General features: G+C 43.8%; 1 protein-coding gene across 20 annotated transcripts in view; it reads right to left on the minus strand.

Annotated features, from left to right (window-relative positions):
- The window catches only part of KANSL3 (KAT8 regulatory NSL complex subunit 3), an 83173-nt gene extending 69593 nt beyond the window's left edge, over positions 1 to 13580 (minus strand). For 19 of the 20 annotated variants that reach the window (XR_008618800.1, XR_008618802.1, XR_008618801.1 and 16 more), the window contains exons 1-3: positions 13528 to 13580; positions 12163 to 12427; positions 9001 to 9171 (exon numbers count right to left, since the gene is read on the minus strand). Coding sequence is in view for 13 of the 20 variants with exons in the window: in XM_055088903.1 (XP_054944878.1) it covers positions 9001 to 9171; positions 12163 to 12377 (386 nt within the window). In the remaining 7 variants the exon portion in view is untranslated. Of the gene's footprint in view, positions 1 to 5777; positions 5843 to 9000; positions 9172 to 12162; positions 12428 to 13527 lie in introns of those variants that run through there. The other variant, XM_028496742.2, reaches the window with a different exon arrangement.
- Positions 13581 to 14151: the final 571 nt, after the last annotated feature.

The raw sequence follows: 14151 nt of genomic DNA on the forward strand, positions 1-14151 counted from the left end.
GGGCTTCCCTGGTGGCGCAGTGGTTGGGAGTCCACCTGCCGATGCAGGGGACACGGGTTCGTGCCCCGGTCCGGGAGGATCCCACGTGCCGCGGAGCGGCTGGGCCCGTGAGCCATGGCCGCTGAGCCTGCGCGTCCGGAGCCTGTGCTCCGCAACGGGAGAGGCCACGACAGTGAGAGGCCCGCGTACCGCAAAAAAAAAAAAAAAAAAAAAATTAAAAAATAAACTGGTGATTCAATCTCCTTTAAAAAATTTTAGGTGGATGCCAGACCCAAACGAGAACCTGGAATGAGATCAAGGTAGCACTCCAAATCAGTAGGGATAAAGTAAATAGGGCTGTGACAACCACTAGCCAATTGGAAAAAGAAAATCTGGATCCCTACACATCACTCTTTACACCAAAATAAATTTCAGGTGGAATAAAAAGTTAAATAAAAATAAAATGACCAAAGTACTAGGAAAAAACAGTAATTAAAAAAAAAACCTATCTACCTATCTAATCTATATCTTAGAATGAGTAAAACTTTCTAAGTATGACCTAAAACCTAGAAGCCATAAAAAGAAGAAAGATAAATGTAACTACATAAAAATTTCAAATTTCTGTAAAGGAAAAAATAAAGTATCATAAATGAAGTCAAAACACAATGAAAAAATAACTACCGTTTCATTAAAATAGAAAAAGCCTCTAGAAAACTATTAAGAAAAAGACAAAACACTCAAAACAAAAACAATGGGCAAAGAACATGAAAAGGCAGTCAACCCCCTTGGGGCTTCCCTGGTGGTCCAGTGGTTAAGAATCCGCCTTCCAATGCAGGGGATGTGGGTTCGATCCCTGCTCGGGGAAATAAGATCCCACATGCCATGGGGCAACTAAGCCTGTGCTCTAGAGCCTGCGCGCCACCAACTACAGAACTCGCACGCTGCAACTACTGAGCCCACACGCTCTAGAGCCTGTGTGCCACAACTAGAGAGAAGCCCACACACCACAACGAAGAACCTGGTGCTGCAACTAAGACCCGATGCCAAATAAATAAATATTAATAAATATTAATAAATAAATGTAGGGACTTCCCTGGTGGCGCAGTAGTTAAGAATCCGCCTGCCAATGCAGGGGACACGGGTTCAAGCCCTGGTCTGGGAAGATCCCACATGCCGCGGAGCAACTAGGCCCGTGCACCACAACTACTGAAGCCCGCGGATGTAGAGCCCGTGCTCCGCAACAAAGAGAAGCCACCGCAATGAGAAGCCCAGGCACTGCAACGAAGAGTAGTCCCCGCTCGCCGCAACTAGAGAAAGCCCACGCGTAGCAGCGAAGACCCAATGCAGCCAAAAATAAAATAAATTAATCTTAAAAAAATGCAGTCATAAGAAGTTCAGCAGTACTCTGTTGTGAGGGTGTAAGAAAATAGATCCCTCCAAACTCTGTGGATGGAAATATAAATTAGTACCACCTTTTGGAAAACCAATTTTGGAAAAAAATCAATCAAAAACCTAAATCAGATCATGTCACTCAGCTCAAACCCTTCAATGGCCCCATTTCAATCAGCTGAAAGCCCAAGTCCTTGCAATGGGCTGTCTGGACCCCCGCTGCCTCTCCAACCTCATCCTCCATGACTGTCCCCAGCTTACTGTGCTTCCCCACATTGCCCCCTCCCCTTATGTCCCCCATGCACATCCTGCATGCTCCCACAGCACAGACTGGGCCCTAACCATCCATTCCCCTTACCTGAAACAATGGCTCCCTCTCCAATCTCCAGGTCCTTGTTCAAATGTCACCTGCTGAGGCTTTCCCTGACTCACCTGTACTTAAAACTGCCGACACCTCACTCCCACCCTGGGATTCCCTATCCCCGCTTCCAGCCATACCACCACCTCACATTGTATCCATTTTATTTATTTGTTTGGTTTGTCTTCCTCTGCTAGAATGTAAAGGCCAAGATGGCAGAGATTTTAGTCCATTTTAAGTGCTATATCCCCAGCACATAAAGCAGTGTCTGACACACAGTAGGGACTTGAACATCTGCTGAATAAAGAAACGGATGAATTGTATGCATACTACATTCTAAATCCTGTCAACAGTGGAGTACAAATTCAGACCTTCTCACTCCCTACCACAGAAGCGCCTGGGTCCTGAGCAGCAGAGGAACACGGATACGCCACGTGGGCCAACTGTAAATTGAGCCCTTCACTATACAGGGTGCCTGAACCGCAACGAAGCTGCTTCAAACTACTTCAGCAATCTCCACTTCTCTTACTTTATAACAGACTAGCATCTTTCCCATCATAACCCACCAACCAGACACCCTCTTTTCTACAGGTCATCTCTCTAACACTAACAACATGGCCCAGTGAACATGCAGATGGAAGGCAAATTACCCTTTGTTATGCACATTGCACAGTTATCCCACTATCCTTTCCCTCTGTAAAATAAAATCTCCACCTACCACGTCTCCAGTTTGACAACTTACCAGTTACACAGTCCAGGAGAACACTAGCTATGAGCCAGGAGCTGGCTGTGTGCCCTCAGTCTCCTTGACTGTAAAAGAGATGGACTAGATGATCTTTACGGTTCCTTCTAACAATAACAAGCTCAGGTAGCTATGACTACTGATGGGAGGACGAGTTCCACGAGAGTAGCTGAAGTCCATGGTCACAGAATTCTTCAGGAGTACCCTCTATCTGTAGTAGCTTTTGTTGCCAAAGCTAAATCCGCTTTAACCTCCAAAGCCTCTCATCCTTTTATAACCCCTTGTGGCATACTAGAAGCAGTCTTAGGTTTCTTGGAATTGTCCTTTTTCTTATTTTCCCATAGCTCTCTTGGCTTAATTTCTGCTACTTCATTAGGATCTAGTCAGTTTTTGTTGTGGCTTGATATTCAGAGAGATTCTGGATTTGGGAGATGGGGGAGTAGAAGCTTTTACTCAAAGTTGGGACTCAGGATACTTTGGGACCAGGAAGGTTTGTGGGAACCAGCATCTTCCAGCCCACTGGTTCATAATCTCATTTTCTTTCACATTATTTAAATGTACAACACACTAACATGAGTAGCATCTCTCATATGTATAGTGATTCTTGGATGGGCTTGGGGATTTGGTGGTGGTGGGAGGAGACAGAGGATGTCCGCAAGTGGTTATAGAAAGCTCTCCGGAGATACATGGATATTCCCATTTTAATAAACTTCTTTGCTTTTAATGGCTGGTTCTACCCTACTGGTGGGCATTTAGGTTGTGTCCCTTTTATTGCTATTATAAACAGTCACAGTGAGCATCCCTCCTCTCCCCAATACACTCAAACACACATCTATTCTATCTATATCGTTACATGGTTGTGCAAGTATCTCTGAAGGATAAATCTCTTGAAGTGGAAATGAAAGATCTGTGTTAAAATTTTAGAATTTCAGTTCTGTAAAAATAATAAGTATAAAGAACCTGCGACATCTTGAAAGCAGTATTATACTGCAGCCTTACCCCCAGCAACAATGCTCAGTGATAATCAAACAGGTTAAACAATGAATACAATTTTTTCATGTTCAACAACCTCTTGATCTTTCTCAAAGCCTATTGATCATGTTGCAAACCTTAATCCCAAGGACAGAGAATGAGGTATAATTTTTATTTATGAGGTACCGACAGTGTTTCCAAAATTATCCTGTTCTTTATTATACAACAGGATGTTTTCTCTATTTGTTTTTCTTCCTCTATATTTATTCTGAAACCCGAAATGACAGGAGCAAGGAAAATGATGTGAACAAAATGGGAGGGGGACTACAAGCTATTTAGAAATTACTACCATACACCAATGACAGCTGATATTAAATTGAAAAACCACAATGTTGAGAGTCTAAAATCCCCAGAAAAAGTTCTTAGGATTGTTGCTGGATATATAACAAAGTGATCCCAAGAACTGAAACATGTTCTCTATATTTTGCCAGTTTTGTGGGAGGCTGGAAAATTAAGTGGGCAGAAAAAAATGATCTAACCCAAGATTAAGAGCATGCAAAAGATATAATTAAGGAAAAATTTAAAAACAGGAGACAGAGTTTTAAATACAAGTCTAAACAGTCAAATAGCTGATGGGAACTGTGGTGAGTCAACGCGCTCCCCCCACCTAAACCTACTCAATCTTCATGAGTGCAAAAATGCCTTCTCTCCATTGCTTAGATGAGATCAGACGATAATGTTCTCCACGCTCCCACTGAACCCGAATGACATTCTGACTTCTGGCTCCTCTTATCCAAAGCAGCCAAAAAGTCACATCAGTCCCAGAACCTGATATTTTCAAAGGTAATTCCTTCTCTGATACTAATTCAATATTAAAATGTCTAAAGGATTTTTTTTTTAAACCAGAAGGCAAGCAGAGAGAGAGAAAGAACATCAGAGAGAAGAAAAAGGTCACATTTACTTTTTCAGATTATAAAATTCTTTGCTTAAACACCAGGAGAAAGGAAGAGAGGAATGACAGGGACAGAGAGAGGGAGGGAGAGAGGAAGGGAGAGGGAGGGAAAATAAACAACTCAAAGATCTTGAACTCAAAATTTCAAACATCCATCTGAGATTAACACAGAGATACATACAATATAGAGAGATATAATTAGAGCAAATTTAGAAAAGAAGAATTTTTTTCAATTGAATTCAGAAGTTCTGATTTCTAAGATAAGACAACCTGCTTTAGGACACTAGATTCTTTTACTGAAATGTTGACAACGTCCTAAAATCCATTTGAGAGCAATGCCCCGAAGTATCATATGTCAGGAGTATTTTGTTAAATGTCCTTGAAAAGCTGTGCATCTAATTAAACTTGGCATTTGACAAACATCTGGGGGAAAAAGCTGGTCCAACTTCTTGGGGACAACATTACTACACCAGCAAATGTATAACATTTTCAAAGGTTCTCCAGGTCACACGATTTTGGCATGCAGACACAAGAACACAATCTAGACCAGAGGTCGGCAAACTTCTTCTATAACGGACTGGATAGTAAATATTTTAGAGTTTGTGTGCCATATGGTTTCCATCACAGCTATGCAACTCCGCAGCTGTAGTGCAAAAGCAGCTACAGACAATACCTAAATGAGTGGGCATGACTGTGTTCCAATGAAACAGTATTTATGGACACTGAAATCTGAATTTCTTGTGTCTTTTTAAAAGTTTTCTCAACCACTTAAAAATGTAAAAACCATTCTTAGCTCATGGGCCATACAAAAATAAGCAATGGGCCGGATTTGGCACATAGGCCATAGTTTGCCAACCCCTGATCTAGACAATTAATCAAGAAGAGAGGGATATTAAACTGTTTCATGAAATATCAGGCATTACTAGAGAAACTCAGAGTCAGTTCGGGCTGGGTGGGGGGCCTTCATTTTCTAAACATAGAAAGTTATCTGAAGGCAGTTGCTACTAAAATAATTCAAGAGGGCGAAATAGGGCACTAAAAAAGAAAATTAAGTTTCTGAATCCACTGATAAAGAGAGGTCAGGAATCTCTCTGAGGAAAAACAGATTTCTAGGGAGCTGTCCTATATAGTCCATGAGTTCCTGATGTGGGAAACTAATTTTACATGATTTTATACAGGAAGAAAAGCAGCAGCAATTTAACAATCAAATCAAGGGAAAGAATGGCAACAAGATGATTATAATCAAGCAGAGAGAACTAACTGCAACCTCCAAACAGGCTACAGATCCGGAACTTGGGGACAAGGTCATAAAGTGGTGACCTCTGAAATTGAAGCCAGTACGTACCATCAAATAATGAAATTAGCTGTGTTCAAAAGTAACCTACCTGAAGAGATGGTTTGTAAGCCTGTTGCTAATGGGAGAAGGACGCCTCCAAAATCTCATCAGACACTAAAAGACAAATAATCTGAGATAAACTGAGCGCTAATTAATCATATCAATCTGTGGCAATGTCATAACACAGGGATGGAGGTCCACATGGAGAAAGACAAGCCAAAGATTAGAATCTGTCAGTGTTTCTCTGCAGGACTGGGCAGGTGGAGGTGTGCCCTGGCCTAACTCTGTGGGCCCGTCTTGCTTTGAGGAAAAGATGGGTGCATCCAGCTACCTTGTTGAAGGAGGGCGCCTCCTGTGCAGACTGTCCACTCGCCATCCACTGCGGGAACAGAATAGCTTCCCAGATTCTCCTACTGAGAATCAATGCTCTGGGCCAGGCCACCCCAGTGTCTCATCTGCCTTGCAGTTGTATCTCTCCTTATAAATTAAGAAAGTGGTATTCATATGTATTATTAAGTCTCTGATGACTTTGGTAAACATGAAGAGTCCCCTAAAACCTTTTGATCATGACCATGAGCGAACTGATCGAAAAATTCATGCAATTCTCCCATGCAGTTTCTGAAACTGCAAACTGAGGACAAGGCAACCAACTCCATAAAGGACACATAAGTGTGAGGCCACCTTGTTCAGCCGTAACTAACTGGTCTCTCTTTTTACTACCCTTAAAGAGAAGGTACAGTAGTTGAGAACACTGGGCTCCAGAGTCAGACTGCTCGCTTTAAACAAATCCCTGCTCCACTACTTCCTAAGCTTTCTTCAACTCCCTGAGCTCGGTTTCTTCATTTGTAAAATAGAGATGAAGAAGGGATATGCCTAGGAGAGTTGTGAGATTTAAAAGAGATAATGCATATGAAGCGCTTGGCACAATGCCTGGCACCTAGAAAGCACTCTACAAATGGTAGTTCTTTTTTGTTACTACGATTGTCAGTATTTTTAGTATTATTAACTGTAACAATGGTGATAAACTACTTTGCTGAATTCATTGACTCCGGTAATATTCTAGTAGCTGATCTTCATTCACAGCACTTTTCCTCTTTATCTGAAGCTCTAGAGAGCATTTCCCCTTCTTAGGGCACAATGTTAATTCCAATTCAAGACCCCAAACAACTTCTTCAAAAGCTCTTCAGCCAAGGTGCAGAACTGCTCCTCCTTCAACAGCTACTATCCTGATCACATGAACACACCAGCTCAGTCTCATTCCCTGCTTCCAGCCAAACTCATAAACCATGCCAATTAGCCTCAAACTTTCCTACCCTTCCCCCTACCAAATTACTTCTTTTTCTTCCATTATTATAAAGTAAGAGCTCTCCAACATTACGGCAAGTTTACCACTTACCAACCCCTGATATAAAGATATTAACATTCCCTTAGTAGGTAAATACATATAGAGAGACCCATGACGGAAATGCAAATTAAAACCACAATGAGATGTCACTTCATACCCACTAGAATGGTCATAATAAGAAAAAGACAGATTAAAAACAAGTGTTGCCAAAGATGTGGAGAAACTGGAACTCTCATACACTGCTGGTGGGAATGTAAAATGATGTAGCCCTTTTGGAGAACAATCTGAAAATTCCTCCCAAGTTTGACAGAGTAATCATATGACCCAGTAATTCCACTCCTAGGTATATATGCAAGAGAAATGAAAACGTATGTCCACACAAAAACAAGTAAATGGGGACTTCCCTGGTGGCCCAGTGGTTAAGAATCCATCTGTCAATGCAGGGGACACGGGTTCAAGCCCTGGTCCAGGAAGATCCCACATGCTGCGGAGCAACTAAGCCGGTGCACCAAAACTACTGAGCCTGAGCTCTAGAGCCCTCGAGCCACAACTACTGAGCCCGCATGCCAAAACTACTGAAACCCATTTGCCTAGAGCCCGTGCTCTGCAACAAGAGAAGCCACCACAATGAGAAGCCCACGCACCGCAACAAAGAGTAGCCCCCGTTCACCACAACTAGAGAAAGCCCGCGGCAGCAACGAAGACCCAACGCAGCCAAAGATAAATAAATAAAAATAAATAAATAAAAATAAATAAATTTATTTTTTAAAAAACAAGTATATGAATATTCATAGTGACATTATTCGTAAAAGTCAAAAAGTGTTAGCAACCCAAATATCCATCAACAGACGAATGGATAAACAAAATGTGGTACATCCATACCATAGACTATCATTCAGCATTAAAAGGGAATGAAATATTGACACATGCATCAACATGGATGAATCTTGAGAACATTATGTTAAGTGAAAGAATCCAGTCACAAAAGACCACATTCTGTATGATTCCATCGATATAAAATGTTCAGAAAAGGCAAATTCAGAGAGACAGAAAGTAGACTGGTGGTTGCTAGGCACCGGAGGGGTTGGGAGGAAAGGGGAAGTGACTGCTAATGGATACGGAGTTTCTTTTGGGGTTAAGGAAAATGTTCATCAAATTGACTGTGGTGAAGAATATACTAAAAACCACTGATTGTACACATTAAACAGGTGAATTGTATGGTACGTAAATTTTATCTTCATAAAGTTTTATGCAATAAATGAAAGATAAATAAATGTCTGCCAAATGAACAACAACTAATGACCTAAAGAGGAGGGTTGAGTCCCCACTGTGAGTAGGCTGTAAGAGAATAAAGCTAGGCAGCAAACTCATGAAAATGGGGTGAAGTGTTCCTCCAAAACCACAGACTACAAATCTATTTTTAAAAGCCACTCAAATCAAACATCTGTTAGCTTTTCGTACGACTCCAGAACATTTTCACTACCCTAATTACAGACAATGTAAATACAGTGTCATACAAATGGACATTTATTTAACAGGGCTTTTTCCTAGCAGTCTGGGTAACTCAGACATACACGTATGTTAGTACATAACATGACATGTACTATATACGCTAGAGAGCGAGTCATACCTATCAAATTTAACTCATTTATTTATTCAATCAACATTTACTATATGCCTACTATGTGCCAGGCAATGTCCTAGGTGTCAGGGATGGAAAGATGGCTGAGACACAAGCTCTCCTCCCAAGAAGCTCACTGCACAGTGAGCTGAGAGTTATCATGCAGAGACAGGAGAACATTCTGACTCATGTGGCTACAAATGAAATAAGCTCCTAATAAATATGTTTCAATGAAAATGACACAAAACATTTACAGTGCGGCGACTATTAACCCTGGAGTGCCCAGTCCTCTTAGAAGCAGCCTACCTGTTGACATGCTCCTCCCAGTCCTCTGGAGGGGGAGGTGCATCCGCATCGGTCCTGGCGAAGATGACATGCCGTTCACACTCATTCATCACGCTGCGTGCCTTCTGATTGTCATAAAGTGGCACAGGGGTTGATGTGACTGTCTCCACATCTATTGGGACGTCTGACTCGCTGTAAAGAAGTGAGGAAATAGGACCAACCACACGTACTTCACACAACACAGGTATTTAACGATCATCTGGTTGCCAAAAATGTCTCTTTAATATAATCAGCTTTTATTTATTTATTTGTTTTGGCTGTGCCGTGCGGCATCTTAGTTCCCCGACCAGGGATCGAACCCGTGCCTCCTGCGTTGGAAGCGGGGAGTCTTAACAACTGGACCCCCAGGGAAGTCCCTAATCAGCTTTAAAGTATGCATAAGCATATTATAGCCACAGGAAAATTATGATCCAAAGTCATCTTTCCCACACTTGTCTAGATCTCTTCCCTCTGACATGCTGGTATGTGCTGGGGGAACACAAAGTCGTTTTAAAATGAACCTTCGCAAAAATGACAAAGAGCTACTTTTTTAAAAAGGACAAATATATTCCCTAAGCATATAGGTGATTGCCTAAACGTGCTTTCCAGTACAGTAGCTATAAGCCACATGGAACTATTTAAATTAATAAAAATTAGAGGGAATTCCCTGGTGGTCCAGTGGTTAGGACTCTGTGCTTTCACTGCCGAGGGCCTGGGTTCAGTCTCTGGCTGGGGAACTAAGACCCTGCAAGCTGTGCAGCGTGGCCTAAATAAATAAATAAATAAACAGAATTAAAAATTAAGTTCCTCAGTCACACAAGCCACATTTCAAGTGCTCAACAGACATATCTGCCTAAGGCTCCCATGTTGGACAGAACAGATATAGAACATTTCTATCACTACAGAGTTCTGTTGGGCAGTGTTGGTCTAGAGTTTTAAATAAATTCATACAAACTTGCCCTTTCCTTAGCAAGTCAACTGGTAGTTAATGATGTTATAAAAGCCTATGACTGTCTAAGACAGATCACCTGGAATGCAGATGCCTTAGCTTGCTCAATCTGTAAAGAGCCTACAACAGAAACAAACACAAGTGGATACCTGAAGGATCTTTCATATTTTAAAATGTTAAAGAAATCCTAGTGCCATGAGGGTCCTTCACTGCACCAACTTTGTCACCCAAAATACGATGTCAATCAAACTGGTCTACTGGCTATCTACCTAACATGACTTTAACTTTTTGACCTCAATGATGTTATTGTATCCATTCCCAATGGCTGGAATAATTACATCATTATGAAATGAAGTGAAATAATGTGCAGCTAGATTTGGTGGTGGGTGAAAGAGCTGATTATCTTCTGTGGACCAGACATTGGACAAGATACTTAAACTTGTATTCCTAAAATAGAACTCCTGATTTCACTATTCCAACCATATCTTCCCCAAGTCTTCCCCAACTCACGGCACCACCCAGCTGCTCAAGCCAGAAATCTAAGAGGCATCCTAATTTCGCCTTTCCCCTTAACCCTGGCCACTCTTTCGAATTCACTACAGCAGGGCATGTTGGATCGACCTACAAAATACACCTCAAGTCCAACGGTTTTTCTCCACCTGTACTATTCCTGCTCCATCAGGCTCATGATCTCTGGCCCCAACCACTGCAATGGTCTCCTAGCAGGTCTTCTCTATTCCATTCCTGCACTATAATCTATTCAACAAAAATTGAGAGTGAGCTTTTCAAATAAAGATCCAATCTCTCGCTTAAAATCCTTCAATGACTTCTTATCAACTCTTAAAATCAAATTCCTACATGAGGTAGCCTCTGCCAACTTCTCCCTCAGCTCCCACTTACACCCCCACTGCAACCACATTCTGGACCCAATGGCCTAAAGAGTTCCTAAAACATGCCAAACCCCCACTTTCAGGGCCAATATATGGAGCCAGTCTATAAAAGGAAATAATTTTCTGAGCACTGAAATGACCAAATCCACAAAATCTCATTTTAAGAAAATATCATGAGATATGAACACAGGAGTCTCAATGTCAAGAAGCTATTACATAACTAAGAGAAAGACCTTAAATTCTATTTAAAAGAGCTCTTCAGTTATGCCCTAGGCCAGAAGCATCAGGATTATGCTGGATTATTCCCTAAAGTCACAGATCCCATGCCCTGTACATTCAAAGTAGGCCAACAAAATGCTGCTCTCACTGGGAAAAGAAATAAAAACCACTATTCTACACGTGTTGAACACACACGTCATGGTACTTCTAGCTCATAAAGGCTCACTGGGGGATCTAAAAAAGCAAAACACGAGATCTCTACTCTCCAACAAACCTAAAACCTGTGCCAGAGGAAAGATTAAACATCAGGTCAGATTAAAACAAACAAAAACCCCCTCTTCCCAATAAAAGTTTATAAAATTATTAAGGGCATGATTTAAGCATCAAAATAGAATATATCAACAAATCTTGAAACACCAGTAATCAGAACACCTTAAAGCTCAAAAGAACTGCTAAATGAGTTTATTTAGGCCAAATGTAATTGTATCACATATTACATGGTAAGTTTATTAAAAAGTCCTTACCCTATAATGTAGGCGGGCTGAATATGTAACCAGACCTAGGAAGGGTTGAGATCAACCCATGGTGACAGTTCTGTAACAAGCTAAGAGAGAAAGCAAGGTCTTGGGCATATGCTCCTCAACTTTCCAGGTGAAGCCAGGAAAAGCAAATCGAATTACCATAAAAAGGTTATTGCTGCCAGTGTTGGAGGCAGACCACTGGACTAAAGGAATGAGTCTAATCCTAGGTGGCAATTTTTAACAGTCAACTCTTCAGTCTTTCTCTTCACAGTTGAAATAATCCTCTTCAATTCCTCTTCCCAGACAAGTCCTGTCATCTAAGTGCAACAGGCTGTTTGCTTTCCTTTGAACATCTTGCTTTCCTAACTCATTAGATGTCTTGAATGCAGATGTCCGCATATAGACCTGATAACCTCACGATGTTTAACAGTGATGCCTGAATTAAACATCCAAGCCCCACCCCCGCTTTACAATCTCCCACAGTAAAATCCGCTCTAATCTCCAACCATCTGATCACTGCCCAGTTAGGGCAATGGCGGCCCTGAGGAGAGAAGCCCAAACTCACATGGTACTTTCGTGCTGCCTCCGGGGAGTAACAAAGAGCATGCGGGTGGGGCGGGCACTACTGGCGTCTGGGTGGGCACTCCACGGCTTGGCATAGCTATGATCCAGAAACACCAGGTCCAGCTCCCGCTCATGCACCGAAAGCTGGAAGAGCAGCGAGGTGCCCATGCGCCGCGCTGATGTCTGGAAGTCCCTCTCCGCACCGCGGTGGGCCATGTCACAAGAGGGGCAGCAAGTCAGAGAACGGGTACCTGCATACTAGTCACCTGCAGTGAAAAGTTCCAGTTTAAGTCAATTCAAATGCTCAGAATTTCTTCCAACCTAGAACATCTAACGGGCTTCTTACTTTTGTGACCTTCTAGCATTCGTCATCGAGTATCCATCACACTACAGACCCTTGCCCACGTAGGGAGGGTCTCACAGTTTTAAAAATATACAGGTGAGAGAGCTCCTCCCCAAAATCTGTAACAGTGCTGTGCGAGGAAGATCCCTACGTGGACAAGGGTCTGAGATCCCACTCCACCACCAAAAAAGGCTATGGCACCGCCTCCATCCTCCATCCTCAATCTCTACAATTTGGTCCACTGCAAAGCCGAGGGACTCCAGTGTTCACCAAGGCAGATACTAAACTTGCTTGGCCAGCGCCCCAATTTCCCACGTGGGCGGGACGGGTTTTGGCAAACAAGAGGAATTACAAATACTAATAATTCTGAAGCTAAGGGTCTCTACGGCTGCACACCATTCTCGAAAGCTTCCCAGAGCCGTCTCCAGCAGGAGCGTGAGCATCCCAGGAACAGCTGCTTAACGTGGGCCTCAAGGAAGCCCTCGACATCTCGTTTGTGTTAAACAAAAGTTTTGCAACGACTTCATAACGCTCTGGAGTTTAAAAAATATACAGGTGAGAGCTCCTCCCCCAAATCTGTAACAACGCTATGCGAGGAAGACCCCTCTCCCTCACCGAGGCCAGGGTGGTCCCTGGGGAACCGCCCTCTACTCCAGGTACCCTTCGGGGGTCCAGCCACCGAGCCTCAAAACCGCCCCAGCTGGTAGCCAGGGCTTGTGATTCGCACTTTACAGACGGAGGCGCCGGCTCATGGGGATGGAGTGACTTAGCCAAGGTCACCGAGAGTTCGCGACGAGGAGGAGCCGCCTCCCGCCCGCCCCGGCCCCGCGCAGCGCCCGCGTCACGGCGGCCCGAGTCCGCCCCTGGCCCCACACGGCCGTCGGACCCAGGCCGCCCGGTCCCCGCGCGCCCTGGGAGACCGGAGGTCCTCACCGAGACCCCCGCCCACTCCGACCCGGGCCGCGACCCCCACCCCGCAACCCCCAGGCCCGCCACCCCCGCCGGGGCCGACCCTTCCCTCACCCGCAACCTTCCGGCCGCGCGCTCAGCCCGGGCCGGATTCCTGTGCGCTTGCGCATTACCGCCTCCACGCCCCGGCGCCATGGGCACCGAACAAAACGCGGAAATGGATTACAGCCTGGGAAGGGAGGGGCAGTGAGCCGCAAAACCCGGAACGGATTTTGCTGCGGGGGAAGAGAAGAGCCCAGAACGCGAGCGGGTCTCGCAGGCAAGACAGCGCAGAGTCGGGAGTTCGGGCCTCGCAGGCAAGACAGCGCAGAGTCGGGAGTTCGGGCCTCTTGCATCTTCAGCAGGGAAAACTAGGGCGAGGGAGGAGGCTGGCTCCTGCAGTCCCTGTTCTCGCTTCCCCCCATTGTTGCTTTGCCGGGTGGCTGGCATACTTCTTTCCTTTAATTAATTTTATTGGAGTATAGTTGCCTTCTTTTCAAATCTATGTAAATAACTGTTTAAGAAACAGACTTACAGACGTAGAAAACAAACTCATGGTTACCAAAGGGGAAAGCGGGGAGGGGGATAAATTAGGAGTTTGGGATTACTAGATACAAACTACTATATATAAAACAGGTAGGGCTTCCCTGGTGGCGCAGTGGTTGCGCGTCCGCCTGCCGATGCAGGGGAACCGGGTTC

This window comes from Physeter macrocephalus, chromosome 12 (assembly GCF_002837175.3).
Source record: "Physeter macrocephalus isolate SW-GA chromosome 12, ASM283717v5, whole genome shotgun sequence".
Taxonomy (NCBI): domain Eukaryota; kingdom Metazoa; phylum Chordata; class Mammalia; order Artiodactyla; family Physeteridae; genus Physeter; species Physeter macrocephalus.